Raw genomic sequence first — 12,423 nt, 5'->3', positions numbered from 1 at the left:
TGGTGTGGTCTTCTGCTGCTGTAGCCCATCTGCTTCAAGGTTGGACGTGTTGTTGGTTCAGAGATGGTCTTCTGCAGACCTTGGTTGTAACGAGTGGTCACTGTTGTTAATGAGCAGTTAAACCGGTGTACCTAATAAAGTGGCCAGTGAGTGTATATAGTGTGATGTCTCTATGTTTGAACTTTAGAGTATACCAAGCATTCACATCACAAGCCATTCATCAAGAGGGAGGTGAAGCCGGGCGCAAAATTGCAATTTACTATATGTAATCTCTTCAGCAGGACATGGCAAGGTCAGACTACTCCACATGCTCCTGATTACAGGCTAATCAACCTGCGGCCATTCAACCAATCAGTGCTGGGCAAAACAAAAGCCAAACAAATAAAATTGAATTTTTTACCATCTGTAGCGTTTATGCCACCGATTGAAATCATCATTACGCAGCGCTGAATGGCTCCACTCTGAGCGCAGCACTGTGTGGAACAAGGAGACGGTGGCATGAGCCAAAAAGGTCTCTTTCCAAAGATACTTCATGAGCAGACGCACAAACCGGAGGTGACATTATGAACATGTACACTTTCTGGAACGAAACAACCGCGCACAATGAGACTCACATGGACACTGTGTTTTTAATATTCAACTGCACAGTCTTGACTTTATCATTAGTTTTGGGTTTACCCGGAAACTTGTGGGTTTGTTGGGTCGTTTTCAGGACCAAGAGCTTGCAGACTTTTAATAACGCGCTGCTGGTCAGCTTGGCCACCAGTGACCTCCTGAAGTGCTCTGTGGACATACCGCTGCTGCTCTTCTCTTTCCTGCGTTACGGGAAGGACAGCCAGGTGTCGGTGTCCGTGTGCACCCTGCAGCAGTTCACCTATGCTCTGTGCAGCTGTGTCCAGCTGCTCACTCTGGTCAGCATTAGCGTGGAGCGGTTCCAAGCTATCGCGTTTCCTTTCCAAACCGAGAGGAGGAAAGCCAGGGTCCGTCTCTGGATCCTGTCCATCTGGGCATGCGGCCTCATTTTGGCTGTAATCTCTCTGACTCTTTCCAGAAAGGCGCTTTTTTACATGCTCTGCCGTCCGCACCTCGGGGGGCATGGCGACGAGCGTCTGCAATATTCGGATCCATTCGGACCCTACGTGCTGGTCCCGGTCTGGGGTTTGTCTCTGACTGTGATCGTCATCCATTACGTGCGCATTTTCAAAGTTGTAAGACAGCACCGGAAGAAAGTGTTCAGCCGGGGAGTCCGGCTGAGGCCGACCGTGACGGAACATGTGTACGGCTGGCTGAGTGTGCCTGCTTCAGCACCACGGACAGCTCCGCCCGGCTCCTTCATCCCGCTGCCTCCCCGCCGGACGGTGCTCCTTGTGGCCGAGGCCAGTGCCCCCTTTGCGGGCTCCTCCAGAGGGGGCGCCCCGGGGAGACCTCCGGAGATTGTGGGGGCAGTGTGTCTGCTGACACCTGGGGCCAGGGAGCGGGGCAAGAAACGGATGGAGGGCAGGCTGGCCCAGCGTTTTGGGTACATAATCATTGCGTTCACACTCTCCTGGGTGCCCATGGTGGTTATTTTGCTGATAAACGTCATCTCGTGGCAAGACACGGACAAAGTGAGTGTAGCTTTTTGCATTACTACAATTGTCAATTCAATGCTGACACATGTGAAAACAGAAACCCTGCACAATATAGTACAATCCAATTTGACATGCATGCATTAAATGAGGTTTCTAATAGATGTTATCCTACAAAATATTAGACACAAGCTATTTTGCATGGCTATTGCATTGCATAGCACACATTTATAGTATATTCTAAACACAACAGCATAGTGCAATAATGCAATAACACATCATAGTAATAGTTGATTAATTAATTAGTCATTAACAGTTTGAACAATTGTAATCTATCATGAATAAATGGATAATGGCAAACTGAATCTGTTTTGCTTTTTGACTGTTGGACAAGCAGTACAAACATCAGCTTTGTATCTGGCTTTTCACTGTTTTCTACCATTTGATACTAAATGATTAATCAATAATTTAAAAAGAAATATTAAATTAAACAAAGAATAATCTACAGATTCATTATTAATGGTTATAATAATTAATTTGGGCCCTGTAGCTGCTGTGCAGACATTTTGGACTTTCCTAAGCTCTGTCTTGTTTCTCCCCGCAGCTGCTGATGGAGCTGGAGACATCAGCTATGGTGCTGACCTGCGTGCAGGCTGCAGTGGATCCCCTCATCTTTACTTTAGTTACCAGACAGTTCCGCTCTGAGCTAAGCAAGGTCCTCTCCTCCATCCCATGGTGTCCCCTAAAACGGAGGGTCTGAAGGTTAAGTACTTTATAAACATTTGGGGTCACACAGACCGCACTTGGGGGAATTGAAAAACACCAACGAAGCTAAATACACTCAAGCTGCTGCCTTGTGTTTCCACACACACACACAGAGGCGGGTGAAGAAGAGAGCCCACAGATTTTGGTATTTGTGGCAGATATAGATGTTTTATCAGGCGTTTCACAGTCGGGACACAAGACAAGGTCATAAATAATATCCAACACCTGACAAGATACGCACAGCAGTAGTCTCAACAACGACAGGTGGCATAGGAGGGCAAAGCAAAGAGTGAGAGGAAGGAACTGACTGAGCCCATAAAAAAAGACAATCAAAGGAAGGTACGTAACAGAGAGAGAAAGAGAGAGAAAGAGAGACAAACACAATCACAGACCTCTGTTTTTGTTGTTTGTAAATAAAAAATGCAATCCTTTTGACACTTTGAGCGGAGATATGCTTACATAATAATTCAAAGTGTGTCATTTGAAAGTGCGGCTGACACAAAACAACCTGTCGTGGAACAGGGAAGCGGTAAAGTATAGTCACGTTTAATCACTGTCCTAGCAACAAAAAATACAGGGAACCTCACTTCTGCCGTTACCCATGTCATACCTTTGTTGTAGTCTTCAATAGATTCTAAATGTCGGACTTGATGCTGTGAATATGAAGTCAATGTCTTCAACCCCATTTTTAAAATTACACTGGAAAAGCTCTGCTTGTCTGTGCTTGTCTTTTTTTTTTAACTCCAGGTAAATCTGCATTTACTAAACTCTAATACTGGATCTAGGCTGCTGTTGTCACTGTGTACAGTACTACATTACCAGCAATAGTGCTAAGTCTCTGCTAAGAACATCAGAGGTAAAACACACCCTGTCCCAACTCTGTAGACTTTTTTTTGGCTTTTTTTTGGGTTGGTACTAACCTCAGGATCAGAGGGAACTAAAGCACAACAGAGGAGTCTAAGGGACCTTGGGGTCTTGTGTTGTGATGCACTGATATGGTACCAATTATGCTATATATTTCCACCCATACTGGCTGATATGATAATAATGATGTGTGTTTTTTTTTAATACAAATGCGTGTGTAAAACTGTTTTTCAGATGTCTCCATATTAAGGTAATTAAACACTTTTCTAAAAAGACCGTTATACATTTTTGCTGCTAGTCTGACAGTTGATAATCTACTTCTACAGAAAAAAAAACTGTTTCACCTCAGCTACATATGGGCAGACATGACATTAGACCAATTCCAGTATTGCTTTTGAAATATGCTCTTGGCTTATATGGACAGTATGCTCATATATTAATGCTTCTCTAGCTCTGTCCGTGTGCTCTTGATCAACGTTTTATTTCATCTATGCCGAGCAGAAGTCGGTGCTCCGTCTGCTGTGACTGAAGCCTCTCTGCTCAGTGGTCTCGTCCACCTAACTGCCTGTGTAGCTGTTGGACTCAGAATGACATTCGAGATGAAAAAGGCCAACAGGGAGGTATCAACGCGGAGGTTAGCAGAGCTAAAAGGTCATCGTCCATAGTTACAAAGGTCAACGTTGATGGGATCTGATGAGAAGTAATACTAATGTTACATGTCGGGGGGGCTGCGAGTCGCGAGAACAGACAGAATAGCGTGTGTTTTTTGGTGACAAGAGATCTGTGGATGGCTCATCCAGTGTCCTCTCTGTGGTCACCGTTACAACAGACTTCCCTGCTTTAAGTTCTCCAGAAGATAAAAGTAAATAAAATCCTTTTGAAACACCAAGGAGGACAAAAAGTACAAACATCAAGTTTCCTAACCACATAGAGTACACATACTCAACAACTTTGAAAAAATGCCCGCTGAGTTTGGGGAAGAAAAAACGTTGACAGCTATAAAGACTACTGAAAGCATACTGTTGTTCACACAGGAGGTAGGGATACAACAGGACAACAACGAGAGAGAGAGAGAGAGAGAGAGGGGAAGAGAGAAAGACAGACTGAGGGAGAAAGAGAGAGAACGAGAAGACAGCTTCACTGGTTCTGCCAAACGATGGTCAAATATTACAAAATATTCTATTAACAATATTCACAAAGAACCCAGGCTCAGGACAGATTCGTGTCAGAAATTCTCAGTGGACGCCTTGTGCTTTTAATAGTGGTGGTTTGAATTCAAAGTGTACTTTTTTTTGGTTTCCTTGTGAGAGAATTGAGTTATTTGAGGTCTGTCGGGCTGTGGCAGCCAAAAGGGAAAAGAACTGGAAAGCAGGGCGGGATTCAGAAAACTATAAAAACAAATAAATCTCTTTTTACTCCAGCAACAGGCACATGTCGTGTAAAAGGCTTGTAGCTGAGAATTTCGGACAGAAATGTGTACAGTGAACCCATCAGAGTGGCAGCTAGTCAAATATACCATATACTGAGCCATATAGACTTCCAGGAGAATTGAATCAACTGAGACAAACACATTCTCACACACACACACACACACACACACACATACACGCACACACATACACGCATACACGCACACACACACACAGGCACATACCTCCTATCCAAAACGTCACAATTCCTCTATCTAGCAAAAAAGTCACATACACTCATTCACAAATAAACTCATTGGTAACGCCATCACAGACACACCTACCATGTTTCATCTTTTAAAGGATTTTTTTAAGTGGAATAATATCGGACCTGAAAAAAAAATGGTGGCGTATTTATCTATCAACAGGTGAGTGGACCAAAATGACACAAAACAAAAAGGGCGGGGCTAAATCAGTGGGGAAAAAAAGTTCTGATAATGTTTTCTTGTCTTTCCCCTTGAGTTCTCTTACTTTTTCTTTTTATCTCCTGCTAAAAAAAAAGGAAAAAGAGACGGTAAGAGTCAAACTGAAGCGAAAATCATAAAAGGTGCTTTGTGCACAGTGACACATGACTCGCTCTGGGAACTCATCTCCGACACATGGGAGGCACACTCTCACACGCCTCCTCATCTTCAACGACTCCCCACACATATTCCTTCACTCTTTCACCCACGCACACACTCGCAACCACTAACATGAATATTCTGGATCTAAAAGCCCATCCTCTGTCTGTACAGGGAGTCCATGTCGTTACAGTACATGACCAGCAGAGGGCAGGCTCCACCACGGCCAGACTAGGACTCTGAATGCCATCTCCTCCATCATTCCCAGTGCTCCTCTGTCCCCTCAGTCTGTCTCGAAGAGTCTTTGTCTGTCTTTCTTTGCGACGCGCCTGCACTTTAGTCTTCACAGCGCGGACACCTTCACAACGTTCTGGTGGGTGGGGCCTGCAGGCAGGTGAGCATCGCCCTCGGGAGTCGTCACTGGCGGCGTGGGAATGCTGATGATTGCTGTGGTGATCTGGCTGCTCTGGCAGTTCAGGGATGCTGGCTCGTCTACACGCATGTTCAGACTGGAGCGGCTACAGGAAGGAAGGGAGGACAGAAAGTTAAGGGGTAGGGTAGTTCGTCTATGACAAAAAACACTTTGCTAAAAGTTCACGTCCTGAACCAGTCCTGGTTGAGGCAAAAGAAAATGAAAGCTACTGTCGAAGGTCAAGATTGCTTTTATTGTCTCCCAGAGTAGAAAACTGTCTTAGAGGTGCTCTGAACCAGGAAATATCCTGTGTACCCTTTCCACGCTTAACAAACAACTCTTAAACCACCATTACTGCGAATGGGACAACAGGTTTTATGGAGCTTAAAAAAAACAAAACTCAGGTGTAATTGCGAAAGTGTTGATTACAGCGTCAAACCCACTGAGAATCAACACCTAACTCTGCTCTCCACAGGTTTCAGCTGCTAATGAAACTGTGGTCAGCCGTTTCCTGCAAACTAACTTAAATACAACAGAGGGCCAAAGTAAACTGTGGCTGCTGGAAAACAGATGCAGTCAAGCAAGCTTAAAGGGAGACTTTGCCTCTTTTCAACCAGCTCTGTATCATAACAATGTGGGTAGTATGTGTAAAGCAGCATTTCTTAAGGGGAGTTTGGTGCAATATTTCCACCAGGAGCAGTTTGGGAAATAATCTCAAAAGGGATCTAGTTGTAGTCTTGAATATAGTGACCATGCACATTGTCCATAGATTTGAGACGGTATCCGACTTTAAAGTCTTTTCAAAGTTCTCTAGTGTATGGTAGGCCTAGATTAGCACCTCGTTGTCAGTTGTCATTAGTTTTATAACGAGGCTTTAGCTCTCTGGTTAGAGGTTTCTAAGATGTTGCACTGCTAGCACAGAGGGTGAAAGCCAAAACATGACTTACTTGTTTTATTAAAAGCATGGAAAACAGATCGGTAACATCATATATGTGGTATATATGTGGTAAAGTAAACAACGTGTGAGAAACCAGGTGTTACGTCATACATCACTTTAGTTGAAGGATATTAGTCCTGAGCTCACCTGGTGCTGAGGGGCTGGATGTGGATGGTGCTGAGCTCCTGCAAGCCTTGTTGGTGTGTGTGCGTGTGCGTCAAAGGCTGCATGTGTGCTGCGGCACTGGCATTGGGTAAAGGGGTGTGGTGCTTCTTGCTTCGGCGAGTGCAGCACGTGCCCGTCACGCCGTCTTGGCTGGAGAGGGAGGGGCTTCGAGACGGGTAATTCTGCAGCCCCGCCTCCAGGTAGCTCTGCTGGTAATACTGCTCGTCCACAAACTCATGGTTCTGCAAACAACGACGGGAGGACAGAAGGAGAGAGAGAGAGAGAGAGAGAGAGAGAGAGTCATAAAAAAGATGTGACATTTACAACATTCATATTTATGACCATGTTCCGTATATGGCTTGATACAGCCTGTCATTCTCTGCTTCTGGGTCAATAACTCCTCTGAGAATGTGTCATTATATTTCATGTGAGCGTGTGTGTGGCTGTGTGTGCGAGACACACACACATGGAAAATATAATGTTGGAGATTACCTCCAAATCAATTTTCCGTAGTCAGTTCCTTAAAGCGGCTACTTTTATATTAACTGTGGATCACGTGACTACTCGTATGCGGAAGCGGACACTGAAGGCAATGAACCCATGAAGAATGATTGATTATTGACACAAGCATGAATCCAAGTGAGTTTATGTTGCTCCTCTGCTGCATCTGTAAATAGGCATCTGTTTGCTAACATATTCGCCACATCAAATTGACAATGTGAATCCATCAGCACACCTTAAATTTCACTGTGACAGCTTTGACTATTACTTTAGTTTTTATATGACAAACACTTCGGTATCGGTTTAGATGTGACTGGTACTTCGCCCTACAGTGCATGCTAGATTTTTTAGATTGCCACACTTGAAACAGACAGTGCATCTGCATCACACACAGGCAGACAGGCACGTATCATAAGATGAATGCAGTGTGCTGGACATCATGCTTCAGTGGGCTGCACTCGCCCATCCATATACAAATACTGTACATCTGTCCACATTAAGCCTGTCAGTCACTTGTGTTCACCTAATGAGCCACAGCTAGCCAGAAAAGCACGGACGACTGCATTAACTAGAGTCAATCTGATATAGATTATAGTAATTAATAATATTAATTAAGTACAATGATTTAAAATCTGCTCAATTTAACTCTGGTTTCTGGAAAAGCAAAGGTTGTGAACATTGTTAGGATTTAGCGGCATTCTTCTCCCATGTGCCAAGTGTGCACTCCCTCTTAGCATTCCTTTAGTGAGCATTGTTCAGGAGGTTTTTACCAGTAGCCGAAATATCTGCAGAGGTCTCTTCATCTCCAAAACAAATGGAACACGTGATTAAAACCTTGAATAAAGCAGTTTCACGTTACAAATCTGTGTGTCTCCAATGCAGTTCAGCTCGTCTCAGTGCTCACTTTTTATTTCTCTGATAATTTGAGTTTAAGATCTTCAGGAGGTTTTTTTTTGTGGGAGCCAAATTATCCACAGAGGTCCAAAACAAATGGACCTGGTGATTTTAAACCGGTAAAAACACTGAATAATAATGTTAAAAATCTGTGTTTTTCCGACACTGTTCAGCTCGTAATGAAGGGGCTGCTGTGAAACTGCAAAAACGCGAGTGGCTTTTTCTACAGCCAGTGTGTGGTTCGTCCGTTCTGTACACACATGTTGGTGCAACATGGTGGACTACGTGGACGAGGACCCTATGGAGATATAAACGGCTCATTCTAAGGCAATGAAAACACAGATTCTTATTTTCAGGTGATTATAAACTAAAGAAAACAGACGTATTATATTATATTCCATCCTCAAAATCCTACAAACTAGACCTTTAATAGAGATATTATTGTGATATTATTAGCATACAAAGGCTAAATGTGTGTGTGTGTGTGTGTGTGTGTGTGTGTGTGTGTGTGTGTGTGTGTGTGTATGCACTCACAGTGGTTTTCTCCAGACAGTGCAGCAGGTGGTGGTGCTGGCTCTCTAGTAGAGAGGTGGACTTGCTTAACCGCTGCTCCTCCTCAGTGGAACTCTGTAACACACACACATTCACATGTACACACACACAAAATGAGTGCTATGCTCCTTTTTTCCTTTTTTTTTTTGTCTTTCAAGGAAGACACTGATCAGATGTGGGAGGTGCACGGCCGGCTGCTGTCTCAGTACCTGATCTGAAAGGTTCATCTTGTACGGAAGTTGCTTCAGTTGGAGAAGGAGACAAAAGGAGAACAGACAGGCAGAGTTTTACTAGTGGTCACAGTTCAGCACGGAGAACAGACAGCGGTCAGGGCCGCAGTCAGACACAGGGAGCGCTACTACACTGACCCTGAGAGGCATGTCTGCTAACATCAGTGGAGCCAGCGCATTGATCTGTGCGGGAAGGGAGACTTATAGCACAACTCGCTCCTAATAGATATACAGTATATGATTAATATAAAAAATTCCATTGTGACATTTCGCCTCCATCTCTGTTATTGCAAAGGCTGGCTACAGGCAACTCGGTAATGACTTGTTTTCCATATTTTCTGTGCCGCGGCCTGTTTATGTGTTTGTTTGTGTGTGTACAAGTGGGCGCTATTTCTAGTTCTGTGGTGGATTGGATACGGAGCTCATTTCTGGGCAGCGGTGAGGTGAGTCAGAGAATAAGTGGACTGCTGGGGGGAGCCTCGTGGATCCACTAAGAAAGTAAAGAAACCAGCAAGAGCAACAGAAACAACATTTGATTGTAAATATTCAGCAGTTCATTTGCTTATATTTGTCAGTGCAGTGTGTTTGTGTTGCTTTATTATTAGTCCAATAAATCATTCGGCTGTCAAGTCTTGAGGAACACTTGCTCTGTGCAGCAAGAAAGATCACATTCAGAAACACAGACCTTTATATGATATTATAAAGCTTAAAACATTGTTATCTGCTTTATGCATGCTCTGTTTCTCAAGTAATATTTGCAACAAATGCCCATTTAATTAATATCTAGCAAACAGGATTTGAGCTTTATTATTCTTACATATCTAACATCTCAGAAGGGTTTTGGGAAGAGCTATGGCACAGAAGTCACTGATTATTCTGTATTATCGTAATAGATATTGGCCATAATAGCCTTATCTCGAGCCTGGGAAGATATCTCTTCAGTATATTGCAGACTGCAATCATTATTCGTGTCGGAAGTAAAGCAGTGTTTCACATATACAGACTTTCAATGGGTTGCATCAGTCTTCCCCAGCAGAACCTGCAGTTGAGCTGTTTATAAAAAACAAAGCCAAAAAATACTGCCCTGATCCTGCATGCTCCACAGCACCGCCGTAAGGCAAGTAAAATGCCATGTTTGGAAGATTTGTAGTAGCAATTTTCTGTTTGTTAAGCGGGGCGGCTGATGTTGTAAGCAGAAGCTTCTTTGCTGAGAGGGTACATTCCTGCACTGATGACTCGGTCTGCCCTCGCCAAGACCGCTCACCTGTGTTCACGCTGCTTATCTGTACCTAACACAGCAGTAAAACACAGGTGTTAAGAACGGAGTTATTTCTGTCCGTCTCTATACATGCGACCACAAGCCCGTATCAGCAGTCTGTCTGGGGGCGGCTGTGGCTCACCACCCAGGTGGCCACCATACTGTAGAGACTGGAAACAGCTTGATCTGCCGAGCGACAAAACACACTGTGTCGCCCTGCATGGTGCTGTACATGTTGTTGGTAAATAGCTGCCTTTGAATGACACTTAAGTTGGACAACAATTAATATTTTATTGAGCAGGCATAAATCTTTAAATAAGCTGTTAACCACTGACTTTGGACAGAAGCAGCCAGTCTGGTGGTCCCAACCGGCACTGACACTCCAGTCCAAACTGACAAAATTAATGTGACACAAACAAGACACATTACAAATTAGACAAATGACTGCATCAATGCAAAAAAAGAAAAAAGCAAAAAGTCATGAAATATTTTTAATGATGCACTCAATTACTTTTGAGCTGCACAACATGGAAAAGATAAAGTTCTGTCATTGTGGATTACATAATAAAGACAGCAATTGGTGTCACCATGAGCGGATCATGAGGCAATAGGCCACTGAGCATGTAAAAGGCCCCACCACCTCTCTTACACAGGTCTGGAAATACAAACAAAGGCTTTGTGGTGATATGGCTCTTTTTTGTTGTAGTCATTTTGTGTCTTTTTTTAGTCATTTTACCCCTTTTTGTTGTTATTTGTGTCTCTTTGTTGTCTTTTTTGTTGTTATTTGTGTCTCTTTGTTGTCTTTTTTGTTGTTGTTTTGTGTCTTTGTGTGTTCTTCAAGTAATTTTGTGTCTGTTTGGGTCAATTTGTGTCTTTTTGTCGTCATTTTGTATTGTATTTAGTTGTTTTGTGTCTCCTTGTAGTCATTTTGTGTCTTTTTTGGTCATTTTGTCCCTTTTTGTAGTCATTTATGTCTCTTTGTTGTCTTTTTTTGTTGTTGTTTTGAGTCTCTTTGAAATTACATTGTGTCTTTGAGCGTTCTTCAAGTGACATTGTGTCTCCTTTTTTTTGTGGTCATTTTACCCCTTTTTTGTTGTTGTTTTGTGTCTCTTTGACGTAATATTGTGTCTTTGTGTGTTCTTCAAGTAATTTTGTGTCTCTTTGGGTCAATTTGTGTTTCCTTGTAGTCATTCTGTGTATTTTTTTGGTCATTTTGTCCCTTTTTGTAGTTATTTGTGTCTCTTTGTTGTCTTTTCTTGTTGTTGTTGCATGTCTCTTTGAAGTAATATTGTGTCTTTGTGTGTTCTTTAAGTAATCTTGTGTCTTTTTTGGTCAATTTGTGTCTTCTTGAAGTCATTTTGTGTCTTCTTGAAGTCATTTTGTGTCTTTTGTGTGTTTTTTTGTGTGTTTTGTTCTTTTTGCACCTTTTGGTAGTTATTTTGTGTCTTTGAGATCGTTTTGTGTCTTTTTATTGTTGTTTTGTGTCTCTTTGAAGTAATATTGCATTTTCGTGTGTTCTTCAAATACTGTTATGTCTCTTTTGGCTCTTCTTGTAGTCATTGTGTGTCTTTTTTGGTTGTTTTGCCCCTTTTGGTAGTTATTTTGTGTCTCTCTGAGATCATTTTGTGTCTTTTCTTGCCGTTCTGTGTCTCTTTGTAGTTGTTTTGCCCCTTTTTGTAGTTATTTTGTGTCTCTTTGCAGTTACTTTGCATCTCTTTGTAGCCTGTTTGTGTCTCTTCCTGGTCAGTGATGTTTTGCAAGAGAAGGCCAGGAGGGCCCCTGACAGTCTGGGCCCCTTGGCCTGTGCCCTGGCAGACCTGTTCAGTAATTCATCCACGCTTTGTTTGTTAGTTAAGTGGTGAAATTACTACAAAAGAGCACACTGAGTAGGGACATATATTGCTCTTTAAACTAATAATGTCCCTAAGTTCCAACATTATTATTTATTTAACTATCAGATTGGGAGTCCTGATGAAGCAGTTTGCAATTTACATTGTATTAATAAACCAAATCCTAATAGGAATGGAGTCAGTCTTGAAACAGATCTGATTGTGATAAATAAAACCAACAGCAAAAGGAGTGTCCTTGTTTATATAACACTTTTGCAAACTGTAACTCCTCATCAGTGTCAAGAGTCTCTCAACAGTTTCTCTTAACACTGTTGTGCTGAGACATAATCTCCATTCTCAAAAAACATTCAGTAAAGCAACTTAAACATTCAGTATATACTCTGCAGGCAAGCTTT

General features: G+C 42.6%; 2 protein-coding genes across 4 annotated transcripts in view; one reads left to right on the top strand and one right to left on the bottom strand.

Moving 5' to 3' along the window:
* The window catches only part of LOC126402335 (histamine H2 receptor-like), a 2,919-nt gene extending 573 nt beyond the window's left edge, over positions 1-2,346 (top strand). Inside the window, exons 2-3 of the mRNA XM_050064235.1 lie at positions 538-1,607; positions 2,173-2,346. Coding sequence (XP_049920192.1) covers positions 538-1,607; positions 2,173-2,328 — 1,226 coding nt within the window. The 3' untranslated portion in view covers positions 2,329-2,346. The remainder of the gene's footprint in view (positions 1-537; positions 1,608-2,172) is intronic.
* A 3,221-nt stretch (positions 2,347-5,567) lies between these two features.
* The window catches only part of LOC126403362 (potassium voltage-gated channel subfamily D member 3-like), a 126,763-nt gene continuing 119,907 nt past the window's right edge, over positions 5,568-12,423 (bottom strand). For 2 of the 3 annotated variants that reach the window (XM_050065971.1, XM_050065972.1), the window contains exons 6-10: positions 10,514-10,570; positions 8,900-8,932; positions 8,673-8,765; positions 6,726-6,985; positions 5,568-5,747 (exon numbers count right to left, since the gene is read on the bottom strand). In XM_050065971.1, the coding sequence (XP_049921928.1) occupies positions 5,573-5,747; positions 6,726-6,985; positions 8,673-8,765; positions 8,900-8,932; positions 10,514-10,570 (618 nt within the window). In that variant the 3' untranslated portion in view covers positions 5,568-5,572. The remainder of the gene's footprint in view (positions 5,748-6,725; positions 6,986-8,672; positions 8,766-8,899; positions 8,933-10,513; positions 10,571-12,423) is intronic. The other variant, XM_050065973.1, reaches the window with a different exon arrangement.

Source organism: Epinephelus moara, chromosome 16 (genome assembly GCF_006386435.1).
Source record: "Epinephelus moara isolate mb chromosome 16, YSFRI_EMoa_1.0, whole genome shotgun sequence".
NCBI classification, from domain to species: Eukaryota; Metazoa; Chordata; class Actinopteri; order Perciformes; family Serranidae; genus Epinephelus; species Epinephelus moara.
The sequence above is the reverse complement of the archived record's forward strand: the minus strand, read 5'-3'. Positions and strand labels throughout refer to the sequence as shown.